The sequence below is a fragment of the Lethenteron reissneri genome, chromosome 23 (genome assembly GCF_015708825.2).
Source record: "Lethenteron reissneri isolate LAM-NWPU_2019-01 chromosome 23, ASM1570882v1, whole genome shotgun sequence".
Lineage (NCBI taxonomy): Eukaryota > Metazoa > Chordata > Hyperoartia > Petromyzontiformes > Petromyzontidae > Lethenteron > Lethenteron reissneri.
In genome coordinates, this window is record NC_083801.1 from 12,896,244 (window position 1) to 12,920,155 (window position 23,912).

The 23,912-nt window shown below is 39.7% G+C and overlaps 2 protein-coding genes across 4 annotated transcripts in view; one reads left to right on the forward strand and one right to left on the reverse strand.

Moving 5' to 3' along the window:
- LOC133346003 (acid-sensing ion channel 1-like) overlaps nucleotides 1-23,912 on the reverse strand; it is a 193,239-nt gene that overhangs the window by 108,709 nt on the left and 60,618 nt on the right. The window lies entirely within an intron of this gene.
- LOC133345771 (large ribosomal subunit protein uL23-like) lies at nucleotides 14,184-14,687 on the forward strand. The gene has a single exon (XM_061556738.1). The coding sequence runs from the start codon at nucleotides 14,184-14,186 to the stop codon at nucleotides 14,631-14,633; it is 450 nt and encodes a 149-aa protein (XP_061412722.1). The 3' UTR covers nucleotides 14,634-14,687.

The window sequence follows — 23,912 nt, forward strand, 5'->3', positions numbered from 1 at the left end:
GTTAGTACAATGAGTTTGTGCATTACTGCAGCTATGATAAAGCTGCGAACATTTCTCAACTTAAGCATGCATATTGAATCCACTCTTTACAATATTCTGATGTGTGTTGATGTGCACATTTCCAGTTATTATCTTGTCATGCATTTATAATTATTGCTCCTTGTTTGCTGTCCTATATAACCATGCTCACAAAGCCCAATTTGAAGGGTAGATGAAGCCAAAAAGCTGCCGAGATGGTGAATTGTAGCTGTCAGTATTAGATACCCGATAAAAATGTTAAATAAACATGTAGGGGCACACACACAGATCTTAAATAGAGTAAATGCCCCCCCCCCCTCCCGCCATCGTCATTTATATTTCATAATTTAATTGTAAATCTCACACATTTTCTGATCGTTTCAAATTTAATATTTGGCATCTTATTGAAACAGAATCATAAACGTAGTGGAGCAATGTAATTAATGCCTCTCCAGGAAAAGAGGAAACTGTTTGATGAAAGCCTCTCCTCACACCGTGTTGGTCATAGGAGTTGTTTGACCAACAGCCAAATGGCTCACAGGGCTATACCAAATAAATGAAATAAATGAAACTGCCTCACCACACTGGTCAGCGCGGGTTGGTGGAAAAGGGGCCCAGGACCGGTTCAGATATCGCTCGCTACTTATGTAGGCGAGCCTTGGCCAGCAATTACTGATACTCAGTTCATCAGGTACACGATGCACCTCTTCACCCAAACCCTTTGTATCGCTCGTGTTGATATGCTATGCTTCTTTAAGAGGTAAAGGTACAGCCATGCAATTGTTTGCTCGTGTGACACTGCTGGTAGAGTAGCCATCACTAGAGGGCGCGCAAGAGCGCCTACTCTTCCACGCTGGTCAGAGCGTCTTTGAAGAGGTCAGAGGACCCACACTTTACCTCACTACGCGTGAACTGCCGATCGGTTAACTGTGGTTTTCCTGGACGATGGGAGGCCAAGGAGTTTGTCTGGATTAAAGAAATAAAAACACACGGATACTTGCAAATTATACACAGATCAGCGTACGGAAACGGATGTATCGTTCACCTACGTATAATGTGGTGAACATGGAGAATATGTTGTCTGTTCTTATTGCTTACTTAAATCAGTGTACCTGTGGACGCCCGCGGGCATGTGGGCAGTGAGCCACTGCGTCTAATTAAACCAGCATGCATGTAAAATATTTCATTTATTCGGCAGGCACGGTTAATCCACAAACCAGATATAGTCCGCCCATGGATAATTGAGAGTTAACGAAACAGTCATGTCATTAAATCAAGGCAACACTTGAGATTAATTCGGCAAATACACCTGGGCTCAATCACCTTCACCTTCACCCTCGAACATCCAAGCCTTTGGGGTCATCATCAGAAGCCACGTCCCTTAACTCCGTGGTCTTGGAACGCTGTCTTCTGGATCATTCCATGAGCTAGAGAGATCAGATTCATCACACGACCCCAAGAGGCGACGGGGAGACGCTACGGCAGTGGTGAAGGAAGTGCAAGTAAATGAAGATGTAATTTACATGCTTAAATACTCAATGTGGGTGACGTAACCGTTACAATGTTTGATGTGTTATTACAGTCGGTAACTCGTCGTATATTCAACCCGCATGCCTCTATTTGAGCTCATCAATAGGCATGCTGATCCATGAGGTTTAGTTACTGTTGTCTCTTATTTTAATACAATTGTATATATAAATATCAATACATTTTCTTACATTAGATTTGGTCTGAATTTACTGTAATTGCTTTCAGACTTTATTTTAGGTTATTCATTTTCATTTTCGGTGATATCAACTTACCATTTTGTTTGAGCAACATTTTGTAATGGCAAAATAAAATTGTGTGGCTGTCTGTCAAAGTACATTCGAAAAGGACAATGAATCACAAACATAAATCACAATAAAAGCCACTTTAGAAAATTGTAATTTGCTTTAAAACGGTAGGAATATACGTACAGTATATTTGTAATAATAACATTCACTTTAAAACGTAGGCTTTCACGACAAATGTTCTCCATAATAGAGTTTTTTGGGTTAGATTGTGTAAATATAAATGTATCGTTAAACCCACCACCACCCAACACAGCCAATTTGTAAGGTTTTTCACCTAAAAAAATATTCCAATTCGTTACTAAAATAGCACACCAATTCACACTGGTGTGTTGTCCGATTAATGAATTGCCATGTTTTGTTTACATGACAAACCTTAGTAATTGGCTGTGTCAGGTGGTAGTGGGTTTAACGACACATTTAAATTCACGTGATCTAACCCAAAAACCTATATTATGAATAACATTAACTTTCAGACACACCCAAACTAGTTATATTACAAGTGTTGTTCAATATCCTTCAAGATCCACCTCTTCTCCCTTGACCATCCTTCCCTCCATCCATCGATAGGTACCCCGGTAATTCCCGCACCCACTAACCTCCCTCCTCATCTTTTTGGTTCTTTCGGTAAAGTCACGTAGAAGGGAAATAATAAAAATAATAGAAATAAAAATAATAAAATAAAAAAAATAAAACATAATAAAATAAAATTCTCACCACGTTTCGGCAACAACGCAAGCAGCCGTCCTCAGTTGAAGAAACAGCTGTCGGAAAGACAGCGTCCTAATTAGGACACTGTCTTTCCGACAGCTCTGTTTATTTTATTTTTATTATTTTATTTTTTCCCTTCTACGTGACTTTACCGAAAGAACCAAGAATATGAATTCCTGCAGTCACGAAAGCTTTAAATCGAATCTCCCTCCACATACCCCATCCCTATTCACCATATCAGTATTACCTACCCTCATTGTTCTACTCATAACCTTTGTAAAGCGCCTTGGATAAAGGTGCTACTTAAATAATAAAAGATACGATTTTCTGCAGCGTACAAATTTTTAAGCTTTGCAAACTTAATTTTGTTCTTTTACAGTTCGACGAGTGATGATAACAGGCCAAAGCAATACTATACATCAAAATTGTTAACATTAAGAGCCTTAAATAATAATGCTTACATAATCAGCATCACGAAATAAATTGTCAATTTTATTTAAGGAAATCTCATTGACTTTGCTATCCATCCGCACAAACCAAGACAGATGCGGTTACTTGATGCACAAAAGGAAAATAAAAAATAATGCCGAGTGTGCGACTGTGGTCACCCAGAACAGACCATGGACATAAAACGACTCAACACCCAATTCACAAATACGAAGCTACATACTCCGCTCCTCCTGATACAATCATCGAGCTCAGGGGTCGGCAACCAAAATAACAAGAAGAGCCATTTCTTTCCAATTCGGTACAAAATTCAGTATTTCAAGAGCCGCAATGCATCTGAGTACATCGTACTCATCGTCAAGAAGCAGCCCGTAAAGAGCCGCATGCGGCTCCGGAGCCGTAGGTTGCCGACCCCTGATCTAGCTCAACCACCTAAGTTTAAAATTAAAGTTGTTGCTCGACATCAACATCACCCATAGGAACAAATTATTGAAACAAAAACAACCTCACAGATGAATAAATTACCAACAGAAATGCTTCATGCGATTGTGCACTTGGATTTTCAAGTCTGCTTTAATGACATTGCATGGGTACAATCGGGGGTTCTCAAACTCCATTAACAGTGTTCAGATAAACTTTCATGCACAATAATTGTTTACGTTTATAAGAGCGTTATACTGCTTCTGGATTTTATCCATACTCACAATCTTTATTTACACGATTTGTGAGTGCCTGCAAAAATCTTTCACATGCACAGGATACTGTCACCTTCTTCTCTCGGCACATTGTGATCTCGCTTTTCGTGATCGTATTTGAATGTTCCAAAATTACTCAATCGGCATCTTTCTCACCTCTTAAAATCATACGTTTTATCTCTATGCCATGTGCAGGAGCTAGATGGATTGTTACATCTACATGAAGGATGGAATATATGTGGGAAGGCCTTCATCCAGCGATGGATAGAACAAGGCTGCTGATGATATTTGTGTAATAATGATGAAATCCACCCTCAACAACTACCCTAGACATATATATACATACTCTACTCTGGTGTGTTTCCAATGGTGTCCTTTCAACACCAATTTGTATTTCACTGTAGTTTTACTCGACTTAAAACTTTCGTGACTGCAGGAATTCATATTGTTTGGGTCTTTCGGTAAAGCCACGTAGATAGAAGAAAAATAAAAATAAAAATCACGACGTTTATATGTAGCCCTAATTCATAGCTTTCTGTGCTAAGTTATTCCCATCTTTTCCTGTAATATATTACCATTGGATGTTGCAATGACTGTGTCGTCACTGCATCTGAGATGATTCATACTTACTCCATTGCTGGTTGTGTTTTTATATCTTCAATCCAGTTATGAGAAAATATCTTCGATTGTCACTGTGAATAGTCTTGGTGAGAGCATATCTCCTTTCCTGGTTTTGATCATTTTCATATATTTTTTATTAAGGCCTTGGTTTTTGAGACCTTGAAAGACTGCATCATGTCCTTGCATTCAGTGGAGACTGAAGCATTAACACAGACAATGGGTTTCGAAAGTAAAATTTCCATGGCTCTGCAGCATTGCCAACTCATTTGTCCTGTCTTTGATTTGATTGATAGGACAGTACTATGTTATAAATTAAAGAAAACCATTTTAGAAAATAGGTTCGCTCTTGTAACTAATTAGCCACTACACTGATTGTGATTAGGTTATCCGTGACCTTGGTAAAACGTTTGTATGTATCATGATAGGCAAGTGGGTCTTATATTCTACACATCTGTTTTGTTTCCATTTATTCACAGAGGAATGATAGAGATGTCATTGAATAACTGAGGTACTTAATTTATATGAATAACATTTTGTAGAAAAAAAGTTTCTAATTTTGATCCATAAGTTACTTGAGCTTCTTGAACGATGTCTACTTTGATTTATTCTGGTCCAGGAGCTTTATTTCCCTTTCTCCATTATTTGCTGGACAGCGTTTGCCTCTTCAGGTGTGGCATGAAAAACACCCTTCTCACCTGAAACATAATTTTCTTTTCTGGGCATTGTAATTTTGGTTTTATATAATTCCGCCACTATTTTTTTACGACTGTTTCCATGGATGTTGTCACAGTTACATCTATCACTTAGCCTCTTTTTTGCTACTTCGTGTTACAACATATTTAATCACTTTTGTGTGGCGCTTTCCTCTAATTTGTGTTCTCATTCTTTTCCTTAAGGATTTACAGATTTATGTATATTCTCTTATTTTACCTTTAAATCCCTTTTCGTATTTTTCTCTTTTTTGCAACATGCATATTGTAGTTTCAGCCGTGTCTTCTGTTTTTATTTAATTTTGCCCCCTCACTGTCAGTGCACTGTCCATTAAAATCAATGTTAGCTATTTAGTCATTTTAAATGGTGACATTCATTTTAACATTTCCCATCTCGAAAGATGTTATGATGCTGCTTAGATTCAATATAATATTACTTGTGTCACGCACTAGATTTTGACATCTTGTTTTTGCCCGTGATTAGATGTATCCACTGTTCGGAAATATTGAAGTGTAACTTGTAAAAAAAAACTATCAATCAGTGAATATTGCCTACAATAACGAATTGATTGGAAATATGCACTGAAAACTTGGAGCAAAACCTGAAATGTGTGCAAAGCATGGAGAGATGCATGCTGGGAACTGCACTGAAAGACAGGGAAAAAAGATCGCATGAATAACAGAGAAAACGCAAATTAACTGATGTCATGTTGACTATTAATAAAGGGAGGTGGGTTTGGACAGGGGGAATTGCAAATGGACAATACTGCTGATGAGACAGCAGCTAAAGAAGATAACATGCCATGTGCAGGAGCTAGATGGATTGTTACATCTACATGAAGGATGGAATAGGTGTGGGAAGGCTTTCATCTAGCGATGGATAGAACAAGGCTGCTGATGATATTTGTGTAATAAGTTACTTTAAAGCAATTGAATGAAATTATGCTTTAATGATGAAATAATTATAGAATCTGGTTACATAAGAAATCAATGAAAGACTGCAGGCAAAATTTGGATTTGAAGTGGCGTTTGATAGTTTCAAATATAATGTATCAGTTTGTCCTGCACATTGCATCAAAAACTGGTGAATTTCCTGCGAAGGCCATCAGTAAGGAAAGCGTTAATGCTTGTTATCACTACCAGAGTAGAATATAAACAACCGTGATAGGGACATGTCTCATTGAGAAAGTAATTGCCTCTCAGAGGACCTGGTGTTCAAAAAACGCATTTGTATTTTCACCCTGTCAGGGTCCACCACTCATTAGCAGAGTGAGGGCCTGACCCTCACTTACTCCTAAAATTGTTACATAAATAATATAGTACAAACATTGGCTTTACGCTGTGATAAATGTTCGTAATATTGTACAACCTATGACTGCTTTCAGTCTGTGTCCGAGGTAATTAACTTCCCTCCAGGGTTACAAAACATTATTATCTTGCCATTGCTTTAAGTACCATTATGTGATGAAAACATAGAGTCGTAGGGCCATCTGCCAAGGTATATAAATAATTTCACCACAATTTTCATAAATGATTGCATTTCAGTCTACAATAAGACAGTATTTTTAAAAAATGTACGTATGTTGTGATTTATACTAATACATTTATTTTGTATATACTGTCTATACAGTTTGTGACATTCACTTTAAAATTTTAAAAGGTAAATACATATTCATTCAAGTAGACAAGACGTACAATTTTTTAATAAGTGTTTATTGAAGCTCTTCTCTAACAAATATGACACGAAGCAAGTGATTGTGAGAGCAACTCCCACTACAATATTGCTGGTCATAATATAACTCTACATCGGTCCACCCTACAGAAGAAACGTGCTGATTTTGTGAGTTGTACCCTAATATCTGAATGTTTTTGCTACCACTGCAATAAAGTGATTACACATAAAGCAAGATGTATAGCATCTCCTTCACACCGCAAAACCTTTCTCCAGTGACACCGCTGCAATTCTAGGAAATGCATATGCCCTGAAGCTTCACTCACACCAAATCAGTGAATCTGCTGCAGTATAAATGTCAATTCACTATTGGTTTAAGGGCATCTCTCCACCATGTGGGGTGGGAGTTATTTGAGCATGCTGGTGAGTGTGAGTTGACAAAGACAGGGAGCATATATGTGGGGAGCATAGCAGTATAGCACAATAATGGATGTTTTCTGCACTGCCCACACAGCATCTCCATTACGTTTATTGTGCATGGCTCATAATGGTTGTTAGATTTTAAGCTTAATTTTTTTTATCTGAGTTGAATCAGCCGTATTTATGTCAATTATTAACATTCAAATTGTGGTCACCGTACTACCTGAACAGTCTCTTCAACTGCTGAATACGAAGAGGATCTTAGCCAGTCTGAACAACCACAGAGAAGTACTCAGGTAATCATTTATTATTTGTAATCCCGTGAAAATTGCTGATAATTTATATATACGGGTTGTCTATTTCAATAATCACATTTAAAAGTACACTTTACACTCTTACCCGAATATAAACATGTATTGTTTAATTATGGGTTTATATGTAGGGAAACAAGATAATATATATATAAATCAATAGCCAAATGCTTTCCAAGACATTTTCACCTATTTGTAATGAGGCTTGATACATTTTTCCATAAACCATTTTACAAACACATCTCCAGCACATTTCCCCCCATACCGCTGAGCTGGAGATAATTTATTTTCTCAATGGATCAGGGAATAAGAGCCCAGTCCCAGATTTAGACAGTCTAAGTGACTTCGCAATCATTCTGTAGCATCTGTAATTGGAATGAATTAGTTTTACGAACAGCAATGGTTTAGGCACAGATTGCCAGGGCTTTTGAGCGAGGCCAAATCGAGGAATGTGTGAGTGACTGTGTACGTCAAAAATTATCGCCGTGAAACAGTGTACACGGGGCCACTGACATGCACGGGTTCATCCTCACTGAGAACACGACCCATTTTGGTGAGCAAATTACCCTGAAGTAAAAATTACAGCTGTTTGGAATTGAATTTTAGTGACTTGGTGGAACTGCATGACTTCACGAGGAGTAAAGACAGACCACATTGGCCTAAATTACACAGCCAATAGAAAATAGCATTTGAAGGAGCTTTTCTTAGGAAATATGGCACAAATATTATTTGTGCCGTTACCCATGCTACGCACGTGTTGTAAGGTATAAGATCAGTCACCAATGTCAGATAGGTGTTGTTAAATCTACTCCAGGTTTGTCGTTTCTTATTACTACACCTTTATTTGACACAGCAAGAAATATGCACTTGCCTTGTATGTGATAGGTGTTCATAATATAATTCTGCCTTTCAAATATTAGTTTACAGCATTGTTTATGTTTACAAGACACACGGTATAACATATTACAATATGAAATATAGCTTCATGAATGCAGTTTGACTTTAAAACGACACGCGCATGTAGTGAAACACACCTTATCTACCTGTGCTTGAATTTGTAGTTTATTGATTTTAGTCGGCGGCTTTGCGGGAAGCAGGAAGGGTTGAAGGGCTCAGGGGTGGTTTGCCAAGTTGTCAGTGAAGTCCCTCGTGTGTGCCTGTCCGTGCACGAATGTGTCGGAGTGTCAATGCACGTGAGCAAGCATGACTTTGTGTGTGACAGCCTGCATTTGTGCCTGATTGCTAGAGATAGCATTGGATCCACAACCTTTAAGTCTGAAAAATAAACCGAAGGTTTGTGCAAACAAAAACAACAACAATCAATCAAGAAAACGTTCCAAGGTCACCCATTGTACCTCTGGGATAATCTGTGCCCATGTGGCATGATAAATCAAGTGTAATGCTAGGGAATTCTCACTGTGCATTTCTGTAATTGCATGTCAAATATCATTTACTTGGCTCGACTGCTGGCAACAAGCACATTGTTGTCAGATATTTTTTTGCTCTCGTGGCTTGGTCATTGACCAACACAGGCAGTGTGCAATCAATGTGGGATTCCAACACCACGTGTTCCCTGCTCGTGACCTTTCCCTTGCTAATTCAAACAGCCTTTTTCGGTTGAAAAATGTATATTTAAAATGTACAAGTATTTATGATCGACAAAAAAAGTTTAATTAGGATGGTGGCTACACTGAATTTTTGAATGAGTCCAATGGAGAAAAAAAACCACGTTTTACCATAACTCGAATACCAACATGTGTTTTTAACAATTATTACATGGAAATGGCTTTATAAAATAAAAAGGAACACATTTTTTATTGATATTGTATCTCCTTTAACAATGTAGCCTGATCAAGAGGTCACCTTTCCAACGTCAACACGTGAATATTTATTTGACGTACCCTTTATGATTACAGATAACTATAATGACGAACCATTGTGCTTTCTCAGATATTTTTAATAGCATTTTAAAATAGTCAAAATATGTGCACCTTTAAAAATCTCAATCTAGCAAATGGCTGTCATTTAATAGTTCCAAGCAAGTATGAATGTCCTTGGCCAAATCACCTGGAATGTGCTTGACTTCATGAGATCCCAGAATACAAGTAAGGCTGAGCCTGGATAGTCATTGCATGAGCGACCACCATTAACATTTAAAAAAATTAACCCGTAAAAAAAAGTTTTTCACTATAAATCCTTTATATGCGTGGCGGCTAGAGTCCTCTCGTCCTCTGGCTTGAGATGGCTGCCACCTATGGGTCAGATGATTGCCTGCTACCATTAAGCAATTGGTAATTAAATATAAATGTTTTTTTCCTAAAAAGTGTAACGTTATGGTAAAAAAATTTCACGAAAATAAATTGTCACGCACAACGAGTCTGTGTGCAAAATGTCAGCTCGATTGGATCACGGGAAGTGGGTTATTTGCATGGTCGTAAGCGCACAAGCAAGCAAGCAAGTGAACTTAATATAAAGGATTTAATAATAATAAACAGCAGGCCGCTGTGGGGCGATGCTAAGTCCAGACAACTGTATTGTTGTACTGAACTATGTTATCACCAACGCTGACCACTGTGTTAAAGTATGGTCAAATAGCCCCCCCCTCCCACAACTCGCATGGCGTGGGATAGCCCTCACCCAGCAGTTTGTTGACAAAGAGGGCTGTAAATATATATATGCATTAAGACGTGTTTTTATTTTATATTGCATCTATGGTATGTATTGAGTGTTTGAGCAATTGTGTACATTCGTTTGATTTTGAGAAGAGTGCAAGTGCATGCAGCAGCGTGTACTCTCTAATTCGACTGAATATCTATGTATGTACGTCCCCGTGTGTGTTTTTGTGCATGAATGTGTCGGTACATGTATTTGACTGAAACTGCTTGTGTATGTTCCATGAAATGGCTATTGTAACTACATGTGTGCTTATACAGGCCTCCAATACTATATTTGTTGTACAATGTACTTATCATTGTGCATCTACTCCAGGCAAATGCCAGTCAAGCAAGTTGTACATTCATGTTTTCAACCAAAATATGCCAAATTTCACCCAGTATTTACCCATGACGCGAAAATACAATAGCTTACTGAAACTATTATGGTTGGATATATATTTTTAGACTGCTTAAAATTGGCGTAATAGAATCAATTACCTCACTATCATTATTTTTTTATGCAGTTTAAGGTCTGGTAATGGAGAGTGCATATAATAAGCAGGCATTGAAATTGCCATGCAATGGAATGTTAAGCACAAACCATAATATTCATATTTTTTCTGTAAAGAAGCCAGTGTTCCATGCACTTAAAGTTGGGTTAACTTAAATACAATATTTAACCCAAATCATACATTATTTTGTAAGCACACTGAACATCTAAATAAATAATCTTTTTATGATTATCTCACATATTTCCTCTCTCTGTAACCTATCAGAATCAAACTAATATATATTCTATTGCAGTATTTACAGTCCTGCTGCATCCATAGAATATTAAAAAGCAGCTACAATAATTAGCCAATTAAAAAAACTTACAAACCATCCTGATAAAAAAATTGAATTACGTGAATGTAACTCAATTTGATGCCATCAGCGAATAGTGTCCAGTAATTACCAAAAACTAATTTGAATCAACTGGGAATGTTTTGTCAACTCAGTCCGTTTTAATTTTATATTAAAAAAGCACAATTATTATGAAAACGTTAATAATTTTAACTCTATCCAAAGTACTTTGGGACTTCAATTTCTCCTTTTAAAATGAAGCAATGCTGTATACTTTTTATGTTTTCCATAAACTCAATTATTTATTCACGAATTATTGGGGAAGTTAGTATTTATTGACAAAGATGATTAGGGTGCCAGGTCCGTAGCATTACTTATTTGTTTTCACCTCCAGCCATCTATACATGATGAGCATCGTGCCTCCTATAATAAACTGCGAATGAAACAAGCATGGCATTACAACACCTGTCACATTGTTCTGTGGGAACCTAGTCACTCTACAGCAATTCGATGACAATTTACTCATTCATGTTTGGGGGAAGGGAAAGGGGGTAGAACAGACAGTGCACGGTATCATTTATGGATATAACTTTTTGAAATAATGGCTTAAGGAAAGCGTGAATCCTATCTCGAGTAGACACCTGAGCAAATCACAATAAACGCAAACTTCGTCAATAAAAGCATGTACACACTACGAGCGTGTATGTTGCATAGGAAACCAATTTCATCATAACTATCGATGACTTTGCTAGCAATGAGACGTTTTCTTGCAGTAAACTTCACCTTTACTCGGTCGACGGTGATAATGTTTACTAGCAGCTGTACATATATAATATAACTTGGTGAGAATGTTCCATTGGATTCCAAACTGTGTATGCACCCGCTGAGAAGGTAAACACACTGAACACATTATACGAATAGAAGAGTTATAAAATGTAATGTGCAGTCTTTGTCCAAGGTCCCTTGATAATACCCACAAGCGCAGGATCACTGCGAGGCACACAGACGGTGTTTATAGACAGCTGCTCGCATCAAGCATAATGCGTGGAAGCGCCACAGTGGGGGCACAACTGCCAGGGTGGTGTCTGCAGGTGTAAAACTGCAAGTACAATTTATCACCAAATGGAATATTGCACATACCACCGACTGTGCTGGTCTGCATCACTATTAAAGGATGTTAATAATGACAGTCATTTAATTATGGGGTAGATTATCCTGTACACCGTGGAATCTCAGAATAAAAAAAATATTGTAGCGGTGCATTATAAAAAAAAAAATTTTTACAATAATATACCATTTGCCAATGATTTATGGACGAAAGTCTCAAGATTAGTTTTTTTTTTCCATGGGGGCCCTACATTGGGATGTCGGGCCAACACCATCAATGTGTGACTTCACGTGGGAGGAAACCGGAGAGAATCCACGCAGAGGAAGGGGGTGATGCCCAGCACTACCTTCCCCTGTAAGCCACGCGCTGCCCCATGCTCACACCTACCTGACAAGCCCTGCCGATAACCCATTCAAGTACAGTATATTCCAGATGTAAACCCGCCTTGTGTGATCTGACTGGATTGCGCGTGTTTACGGTGATTTGATCATAAACACAGATGACAATTATGTTTTTTTTATTTCATTATGGCATTTTAAATTGTGTGTCATAAAGACAATAAAACATTGATGGAATGCAAATAAAGTATCTCAAAAGCATGTTTAAATAAAATAAGAATTTATTCAGAGTAGAAAAAGTGTGTGGGGGTGGGGGGGGGAGACTTCACAGTTCTTTTAAAATCGACAATTGAAAATGAATTCCGTCTACACTTTTAATAACCCCCACTGTGAAGGGGAGATACAGAGGCAGAGACCAGAGAGAAAGGAGACAGAAATACGCATAGACAGGGGAAAATACAGGGTGACATAGGGAGACAAATGGACTTGCTAGCGAATTGCAACAAAACCACAAAAAATACTCTTTTAATTTTGAATTCGGATTCACAATATGAGCGAAGCATTAAAGTGCTATGCGGTGTGCCCCTACTCTGAACAAATGGGTTACAGTATTTGCTTCATGACATGGCATTATGGTCCCAGCTGTCTGAGAGGACATCATCACCTGTCCTTGGCAATCCTGAGACGACAAGTCCTGCTTTGGTGGTGCTGCAGTTTATATGGCCCTCGTGACAGTCGACAGTGACTTTCAACCTCAACATAAATTGGGCAGCACATCCTGTTAATCACCAAGACAATTGGTTATCATCGACCAAGTTTTACTACATTGTGAATGCTACGCAATTTACAATTGTTTTCTAGCACAATTTCAAAGAGAATCAAACTTTTAATGGATTCGTTTTTTTATACTCAGCAGGAAGTAAATTTACAAATGTTCCTTCTTGGCATGCTCCATTTTAACCAAGCACGTTGAAAACACATGACAGGACTAACAGCTCCTATCATTTTTAATTGCTGGAGGGGTTGCCCCCCCCTACCTGAAAATCCTGGCTCCACCATTGTCTGCGTGAAAGACATGGCTTCTTCTTCTTTAGTGCTGCCTAACGGCGTGTGCGACTTCACGATGATATTGGTCCCGGTCTAGCACGGCGTGTAGAGTTTGTGCTGTTGTTAATTGTAGCCATGTGTTGATGTTACTGAGACATGGCTACACTAAACATACCATCATGTATGACCGAGATATTCCTGACTTGTAAAATTATCTACGAAGAAACCGTCACAGTTCAAACATGTCAATTGCTTGTTGATTTATTCAATTTCCCAGTGCTCGGGTAAATTTCTGTGGCACATTAGGAATGGACCACTCTTTTAATTGTTTTCTCGTGCAGCAAGGGAGTAAAGTGTGGTTTTGTGAAAGTCCTGATTGTGCTGTGCAGTACATCGATGCATGTGTACCCCAGCATGCGATAACGGAGTTGGGCCTGTAGGGGGCTGGCAAGGTTATTGATTAACCGCACTTGTACACCAGTCACATGGTTAATGGAAACTCGGTTGAAGATTGCTGTGTGTGACACACGTGCTGTTGCATCTTACAGATTAACCACAATAAATGTGTTTGCCCTCAATTTGGAGCACCTGCCCACGTCCTTCATTTCGAGTGTGCAACATTTTATGGCGAGCCAGGCAGGAGAGTTTCCCAGAGTACACTGATGGGGATCAACTCTTCCAACGAGACAGACCAAGAAATTGTACGGGCACCATATGTAAAGACAGTCGTGCAAGGATCTGAACGTTCTTCACATCATGGTGCCCAAGCCCCGCAAGGAAGCAGCGGCCGCGGCTCCGGCCAAGCCCGAGGGGGACAAAGGCAAGGGGCATCCTGAGGGCGGCAAGGCCCACGGGGCCGAGGGTGGCAAGGCCCGGGGGGCCAAGGCGCGGCCCAAGGGCGAGGCGAGGGCCAAGGCGCTGAAGGCCAAGAAGAACGTGCTGCGCAGGGTGCACACCTTCCCCACGTTCTCCAGGCCTCACATGCTGTGGCTGCAGCGGCAACCCAAGTACCCGCGCAAGAGCGCACCCACGCGCAACAAGATGGACCACTACGCCATCATCAAGTTCCCACTGACGACTAAGGTGGCGATGAAGAAGATCGAGGACAACACGCTGGTGTTCATCACAGACGTGCCCACCAACAAGCACCAGATCAAGCTGGCGGTGAAGAAGCCCGATAACATGGGTGATCAAGACAAATTATAAGCTGTGGTCATTTGGTTGTTAAGTTGTTTAAGATATTTTTTTGTTAGTGTTGTGTTTAATATGTTAAGAAGGGGTTATTGCTTAAGATGGAAAAAAATGGTTAGGAAAAGGTCTCAAGTATGTTGGTAGGCTGATATGTAAGTACCCAAGAACTAAATTCCACAAGGCATTATCTTAACAGGTACTGGGAAAAGAATCCTAACCATTTCTGATCCGTAAAATGTGAAGCATGGATAATTAATACCAGAGTGTCTGGTAATTCCAAAAGCATAATCTAATGCTTGGGTTCCTGTCTCTTTGTGCACAAAGAGTTGGAGCTCACCCAAAAAAGAGAGCTTATGGAGTGGCGCTATCTTGGAAGGGATATGATCTCTAGAGAAATTGTTTTCACGATTCTATAAACTCCTTTCATGACCAGTTTAAGAAAAAAGACTGCAAAAGGTTGCAAGGGGGAAAATGGAGTGTCGAAATGACACTCATTCTGTGGGGGAGAGTGTGGCACATTAGGAATGGACCACTCTTTAAATTATTTCCTCGTGTAGCAAGGGAGTAAAGTGTGGTTTTGTGAAAGTCCTTATGTGCTGTGCAGTACATCGATGCATGTGTGTACACCAGTATGCGATAACGGAGTTGAGCCTGTAGGGGGCTGGCAAGGTTATTGATTAACTGCACTTGTACACCAGTCACATGGTTAATGGTGACTCGGTTGAAGATTGCTGTGTGTGCATTTTACAGATTTACCACAATAAATGTGTTTACCCTCGATTTGGAGCACCTGCCCACGTCCTTCATTTCGAGTGTGCAACATTTCTGTTACGCGTTTACGGTAATTACATTTCACAGGTGTTATAAATTAAAAGTATCAATTTAAGTAAGAAAACCTCGACTACTTCCCATGTAAAACGCTCCATATTTCTTTATGCTTTTCAACACGAGTGAAAATACAGCATATTATGGGGTTGTCACATATGAGGGGGGGCGGGGGGGCACCAGGGAGTGGGGAGATGGGAATGTTGGGGGTCTATCGTCCAGCGACGGGGTACTTCCTCTGGTATCTAAATTCTCTTGAAGCAAATGGAAAGATACTCCTCCGCTAAACACCGTATTGAATGTGCTTTTGAACATTCGGCCAAAAATGATGCTGCATTCAGGTTAAAACAGTTTATGAATAGTTTATTCAAATCTTGCATTAAATGTTAGTGTCTGTTCGACGGCCTTCAAGTTCACGTAAATCTCCTGGTATGGAATATGACTCCTTACAACATGCAACCTGCCACATTCTTAAATAATCCACAAGACATTCCAAAAGGTTATGGATCACCTACAAAACCACGTATTTCATGTTTTTTCTTCAAAGGCAAATATATTTAAGGAGTCTACATCACTCCGGAATTTTTAAGCGGTTTGTAAACTGTAGATGTGTGCCGCTGTAGAGTATATTTTATGGTAAAACAAATATTATGCAGCTTAACTTGTGATGACAGCCAACACCTCATATACCATTCTATAGCCAATGGCAAAATAATATCACACCCCATTTGAGCCAACCTCAATTTCACCAATTTCACCACGTGAATGTAGCAGTTGTACAATGCAATATAGTAAACTGTGAATATAGATATTTTAAAAAAATGTGCACTGTAAATAACTCAATTAGATTCTTAATTTTAGAGCAATTAAATGTACAAATTAAGTCAATTAAAATGAAACCACTTATTTAGTGATACTATGTTGGCAGTGATGCACAATAAACGAAAATAGTGTCCATGAGCTGCACTCTCTGTGGCTGTAAAGAACGTCCTTCGCCCAAAACGTCACGTGTCATACTCTACAGCTGACGCTTTCTTTATAAGGCAGTGTTATTGACGCATGTGAGTTTTTTGTTACAAAAATGGTAAGCTTATTTAACCTTAAAATATACTCATTGTTATTCCTGAAAAGTGTAACTTCACCAGACGCCTAATTTTGTAAACAAACAAAAATCCTAAGCACCTTTGAAAGGGTAATTTCTCCATAATTACGATAAATAGGAAGGTGTCTTCGTCAGCAATCCAGATGGAAACGTAAATAAGCACCACGCTTTAAATGGATGAACTGCCTTACCGTATGAGCTTGATATAATTCAGTTTAATCTCCACCTCCCCTCCCCTCCAACACAGGGAGAACCATTAAATAAGGGCAAGTGTCAGTCAGTCAGTTTATTTCAGGTAGGGCCCACTGAGCTAACAAAGCTCTTTTTCAGTGACGATGGGTCGTTGTCTTAATGGGGTAAAGAAGCACGAGGGGTCGATGGGCTATGACTTTGTCTCGTATAGCCTGCAGGCACATGAGGCGTAACACTTCTCAATGGCCGACAAAGTAGATTTATCCATCACTACAAGCATCTCAGCTGTGTGTCTATTTCGAAAATGGGACATGACATCGATACGTTAGTGCGAGGAAAAAGGCACAGGCATTGCAATACAGTGGCACCCCGGAGATCGAACTTCATTCGTTCCAGAAGGCCATTCGAACACCGATTTGTTCGAACTCCGATTTAATTAATTTTCCCCATAAGAATTAATGTAAATTACATTAAATGGTTCCAGACACAAGAAATCTCTAATTATAAAACATTTTTACACGAAGTTTACAGTAATTAAATGCTCAAAATCATACAAAAAACAAGAAACACAATAAATAAATGGAATAAATGAATATATGGAATAAATGAAATAAATTTACATTGAACTTCACTTTACCTGTAGTAAGGAGAGTTGATGGCTTGAGTGGAAGGTGGTGAGGAGGAAGAGGTGGTGGTGTTATTGTTTGGAAGGGGAGTCCCCTTTGTCTGGGCAAGCGTCATGCACGCTGGCCATACGCGTCTCAGCCGTACAGGCTTTTTTCAAGTCGTGATTGCCCGTTCGACCTCCAAATTTCGTTCGGTTTCCGGGGCAAAAAATGTTCGGAAATATCGTTCGAACACCGATTTGTTCGAGTTCTAGTGCGTTCGATCTCCGAGGTTCTACTGTATTGCGCTATTGGTGAGCCCTAATTTTTTGCGGTCTTGGTTAATGTTTGAATAATGCTAAACACAAAATGAAAAGGTTCCCCATCTCTGCTTTAAGATCTGAGGAGCTATACTGGACAGGGTTACCCCCACTGGTTCTATTATAATCGGTGAGAGGTGAAACAAAATGTGCTCCCTTATTGAACTCGTACTGCCCTGAATGGTAATGTACTGTATTGTGAAGCAGCACCCATAACTTCACAGATCCCAGTCCCCAGCAGCTCTGGGTGCACGAGCCATAACTTTGTCTGGGGAGGTGAAGGAGCAGGGGTTCTAATAATCACCGAGACATTTTATAGGCCAACCATTCACATGAGCATGCTGGATTATTTATTTCAACCACTGACTATATACTTCTGCATTTGAATATTGCCACGCTCGACAGATACATCTGATGCTCCAGCATTATAACGACGTCGCTACGCAGGAAAGCAGTGGTGTCTGCATCCACTTCAGTGAGCACATCACCAACGCTGAGGTTCCTCGTTGAACAGCATCTACTGTGGTCTGCGCGGTTGGATGCCTCGCGCAGAATCATCAACAGCCTACCGTGGGACTGGAGCTGACCTCTGGGCAGACCACGATTGACGTGGACGCGCACTGTTGAGGCTGACATTCAAACATCACCGTCTTGGACTGTGCTCAGCGTGGTGGTGGTGGTGGTGTGCTCAGGATAGGGTCATCTGGAGACATCTTGTGGGGACCACTGCACTTTGGCCAGGGCCAAGCGACTGAAGATGATGATGATGAAGATGATACATAAAACATGCATACTCCTCTTCAGAGTCAAACCTTGCTGAACGGGAGACAACAATGGGAGAAATAAATTCGGACGTAAAAATAAATTGAGGTGAGAAGAAATGAGCACACTCCATATATGTCAATAGTGACAACGCTTTCTATTGCAGAGGGTGACATGACAGCAATTATGGAGGTGTGTATTTCTTAGCGTTTATGTGAATCAAATACGGCATTTTAGAATTCAATCGTAATTCAGAGAGAGTTGTTTAGTTAATATTAAAGCTCTCAAACCACTACAACATCAATGTATTTCATACGTAGGCCCCAACAGTAAGTCATGCTGATGTAGCATTCCGAATGTATGAAGAAATGAACCAATTTGTAAATGGGCAAAACACACAACACTATCACGTTGGGAGACGTCAATGCAACGTGAGGGATAAGGAGCAGAGATAGGAGGATTGGTTATTATTACATCAGAGACAGGAAAAACAGAGGAAAGCATATATTAGAATTCACAACCAACAGGGATATGACGGTTACCACTCATGGTGCTGGAAGGATTAGCAGAAGGCTCAAGAGGATGTGACAGATGGTGCAAAATAAGTTCAACATACATACATAGACTAGGAAAACGTATTTAAAGTCATTTTAAACTGATGCAGTCATCAAGCTCTCATTAACGAAGGCCCTATTCAGAGATACAAGATCAAACCCATTTAAAATATTTAACAGCTACAATTATATTGTGTGTAACAAATTAGTAGAGGAGTCAGGAAACAATATACAAGGCTACTGATAGAATAATTAGAAGATATGTTCCGAAAATTTGAATGAACAAATAAAGTCAAACATTTAAATGGAGAAAATATTCACCATCTGACATTTGCTAACAACACTAAAACAAATAATAAATATGAACGATAAGAAATGGTAGAATAAAAAAAGGCTGCAAAGTTGAGCTCAAGATAAAGAGCAAAAAAAGTCACATCTAAAAGTTTGTACAAATTAAAACAGCCATTTGAGGACACAACTGAAAAACAACAGCCTAAAATGTATACCTTGGGCAATTAATGAAGGCAGACTGGGATCAAAGTTATGAAGTAAAGAGGCACCCAAGAACAAGGTGGGGTGCTTTAGAAAAAAATTTTTATCATAAATATAACAGAGCAATGTGTTGCAGAAGAACGTTTTCAATCAGTGCATATCATCCACTGTGACATGGATTGGAAATACGCACTCTAAAATAACGTAACAAAAGTTGAAAACTATGCTGCGATGCATTCTGGCAACTACACTGAAGAGGCATCAAATAGAGTTTTGAGTAAAGTAAGGAGGATTGGGAAGTACACATGGCAATAAAGGATGATGGTTGATGGATGAGACTGGTGATGGAATGGCAGCCAAAGGATGAAACATTCCCAAGCCCAAGAGTATGAATAGTTCAATCAAGGTAGAGTTTATGGATGTGTTAGAACTCAACCACGTGCCATTGCAGGAGGACTCAATGTTGAGTGATGTATCCAGAGATATGAGATTTGGCAAGTAGGATTGCTGTTAGATCACATCCTACTATGGGAGATGCACATGTATTCCCATGAAAGTCTGCACTCCATGAATAACAAAATCTAGCAGTGGTCCCAGTACCCTTTCATGTCTGTCATTCACATGCCCTTTACCCCTGCATATTATTCTGGCCACTCCACTCTTTAAAAATATAATTAAATCACTAAAATCCATCCTCCCCTTCAGTGCACCTAACTTGGGACGCTTGCTTTAATTTTAAAAGAAAATTTGCTGTCATTGATCGCATTCATTTGGATCAATCAAATGTCCCCCTAGTTTTTGTCCATAGGGGGGTGGTTGAAATTGGTTTCACCAGCCCTGGTTCATAAGTGGTTGGGGATCTCACCAGAGGCTCCCACTTGAAGCGTCTCCAACGGTGAGACCTCTCGTGAAGTCAATGACATTTTAAAATACTTCTCAAAAAGTATTAAATAGCATCGTATAATTAATAGTTACAAAGCACTTTCAATATCTAGAAAAAGTTGTAAAATCAATGCAAGACTTCAGACTCATTGTGTGCAAATTATATAAATGGTTAATATTACATGTTTAAATCTTGACTTAAAGCTTTCGTGACTGCGGGTCATTCGGTCAAGTCACATAGGGCAACATTTTTTTTACAAAAAACTACGACGTTTCGATCACAACACCAGCAATCGTCAATCGTCATCAGGAGATCTGTGAAGGATGTGATCCCTGACATGCAATACCCCGGCGTCTACAAACTAAGCTGTGTCTGCGCAGTAGTTACATTGGGGAAACTAAGCGACATGTCTCGAGCTGTGTTCGTGAACATAAGGCAGATCTGAAACACTGTAGGACCAATACCTCGGCCGTGGCTGATCATTGTTTTAATGCGGTGGGCTCACACGAAATTGATTTCTCCAAGACGAAGGGACTCTGCAAGCCCACTGGCTATCAACAAATATTTGTTCATGAAGCCATCCAGATATATAGACACAGACACCATTTCAACCGAGAAGATGGCTACAAACTGAGAAATCATTGCAAGGACGTTATTAACCAGTTTAAATCATAACTGGCTGTGATGTTTCCATCCTACCTTCCGATGTTAGTAGTTATTTTCGACTCTCTGATTTTACATTAACAGGTTAAATGTCTCACACTAACACAGCCACCGTCGCTCGTGTCCTCGAGGTGGCGGTGGCTCTGCGATCTTACATTGACATGCTAATCTCTCACAATACAATGGCCACCTCTGCATGCGATCTTACATTGACATGCTAATCTCTCACAATACAATGGCCACCTCCGCATGCGATCTTACATTGACATGCTAATCTCTCACGATACAATGGCCACCTCCGCATGCGATGTTACATTGACATGCTAATCTCTCACGATACAATGGCTACCTCCGCATGCGATCTTACATTGACATGCTAATCTCTCACAACACAATGGCCACCTCCGCATGCGATCTTACATTGACATGCAAATCTCTCACAATACAATGGCCACCTCCGCATTCGATCTTACATTGACATGCTAATCTTTCACAATACAATGGCCACCTTCGCGCCCTTGTCGTGGAGGTAGCTCTCCGATCTTACATCAACATGAAAATCTCTCATTTTAACATCACTAGCCCCGCCCACTTCGGTTATGACCCTTGGGTTAAACCCATTTCAAACCTTTAAAACATCCTGCCTCAGCAGCTTTCCTCTCTTTTTTCTCCTGATGACGATTGCTTGTGTTGCGATCGAAACGTCGTAGTTGTTTGTAAAAAAAAATGTTCTACGTGACTTTACTGAAAGACCCAAAGAATACTACATGTTTATTTAATAAACTGTAGCTGGATTAAATATGGAGGAAAAAATCACGTAATTTTTTTCATAAATAAATTTTTTAATGCACATGTAGAAGTATTCACTGTGAAAGTAATTTGATATTTGCTTATGACTGAATATTATAGTGTAATGCCCCAACATGCATTTAACCAGAAAAGTAAATTATTTTTATAGCGTTTAAAAATGGCTCAATTTTGTAGCACCGCATATGTTGTATAAAATATTTACTTTGTCAACATCTTTTTTAAATACAGCAAAACATTCCCACCGACACATTTGCCCTCACAATTTTTTTTAGATTGATTATACAGGCGAATCGCCTCATTGTGTTCCCAAAAATTGGTGACCATTCCCGTTTGTCACTCAGTAGAATGACTAACATAGCACGTTGATCCTTTAAACAAGTACTCACTCAAGACAAATTCTGAGAATTCCTCTCCCCATGTTCTTTAATAGAAGGATTTTTTTAGGACTTACGTTAAAACTAATATCTCCTTCATATCACCACCATGTTTGCTATTCCATATGAAAATTTTTGTCTACTCAGCCACACTATCAGGCACATCTCACAACTGCATCATGTATCCACCATTCAACTCATGTAACATGTGTTTGCAGCTCAACTATACTTTGAATGGTACAGGCCACCTTGCAGTGACCTATACCCAATGACATGCGGATATGGACTCATCCAGCCCTTTCTGAAGTGATATCACCTCCGGCTGCTATCAGTCTCCTATGACTCAGAAATCCCATAGGTGGCAACTTGTAATGGAGAGCTTCACAGCTATCAACGCCCTTGACTCTGAATGTCCTCCTACAGCTCTTGAATACCTATGATCAGACAATCCACAGGGGAGGTGGGAGGGAACTGGAGTGGCGGTGACATGTATGCGTTTTTTTTTACATTAGTCCTAAAAATATATTTCTTCTCAGTGTCACCGCCACCCTCACCATTCTATATGATTAACCTTTGCCAGAGATGAAACTGAGGAGGTGGGAACCCACGTTGATCAATGACACAGCAGCGGGGAGAACACCCCTACCAAAAAGCGACATCAGCGGAGGCCAACGTGTCCAGCCTATAGTGCTGGATAAAGGAACCCAGGGTACTTTCTGTGGCCAATTTACCAATGGCCATCATTGGAGGTCCATTGTCACCATCACTATCGGTTACGTGAGGGTAAATTTTCACGAGCACCAGCGACCTGAGTTACGATAAGACACGGTAATCCATCTCTTCAACCAAGCAGCTGATAGATCCACTGAGCTATCGGATATGCCTTTCTGAAGGAAAGTTCTTGCAAAGCAGGGTGCGCAGGCCTTGTGAGGGAATCCCGCCTTTCCAGCGAAAGTCTAACCACACCGAGGCACGTAAAATATTATCTGCGCTTTCACATGCGCTTCTGTGGCCATCTGGAATACTCTTCCTTCCGATTTTAGGAAGCCACTGGAGCTATGCACTTTTAAATCTAGATTGAAAGCTAATTTCTTTAGAAATGCTTTTTCTGTTAAGTTCGTTGTCCTTCCTCTGCACCTCTGATTAACACGGTTGGCGACGTATGGTGCAAAAGAAGTTCAACAAAAGTGCATACAACCAACACAAACTCTGAATAACAAAAAACACGGCCATGCAGCAATGGCAACGGCACAGCATATTGTCGCCAAGATCCATGGTGAAGAATTTTGCAACGAGCTTCCTTAAACCTGACACTGACACCCAGTGTATAATTACAATTACAATTGTGTAACATGTATTGAATTGCAATCACAGTGTCATTGTAATTTCAGCTGACCAAGCTCCCGCAATTGTAATTACAATTCATCCGAGGTCAGCTGACACCAGTCATCGACACCAGTCATCGCACGTGAGGGTTTAAGGTTGAGTCGCACACACCGGTTGATCATGTGTGTTGTGTGAATGTCTGTAAATGGAGGCATAGGCTTTGTGTGAAAACAAAATTAGTAATGATTTATTTTGTAAGATATGGCTTGTAGTTTTTTTTGTTGTAAAAGACAAAATTCATCAAATGGAATGGTGAGTGGCAAATGGAATGGTGAGTGGGAAGAAATGTACCTTTTCCAACACAATATGCTAATTTAGGATAATCT

What these genes read in the sequence shown, in the direction of transcription:
- LOC133345771 (XM_061556738.1), top strand. Translation starts at nt 14,184, where the DNA reads ATGGTGCCCAAGCCCCGCAAGGAAGCAGCGGCCGCGGCTCCGGCCAAG.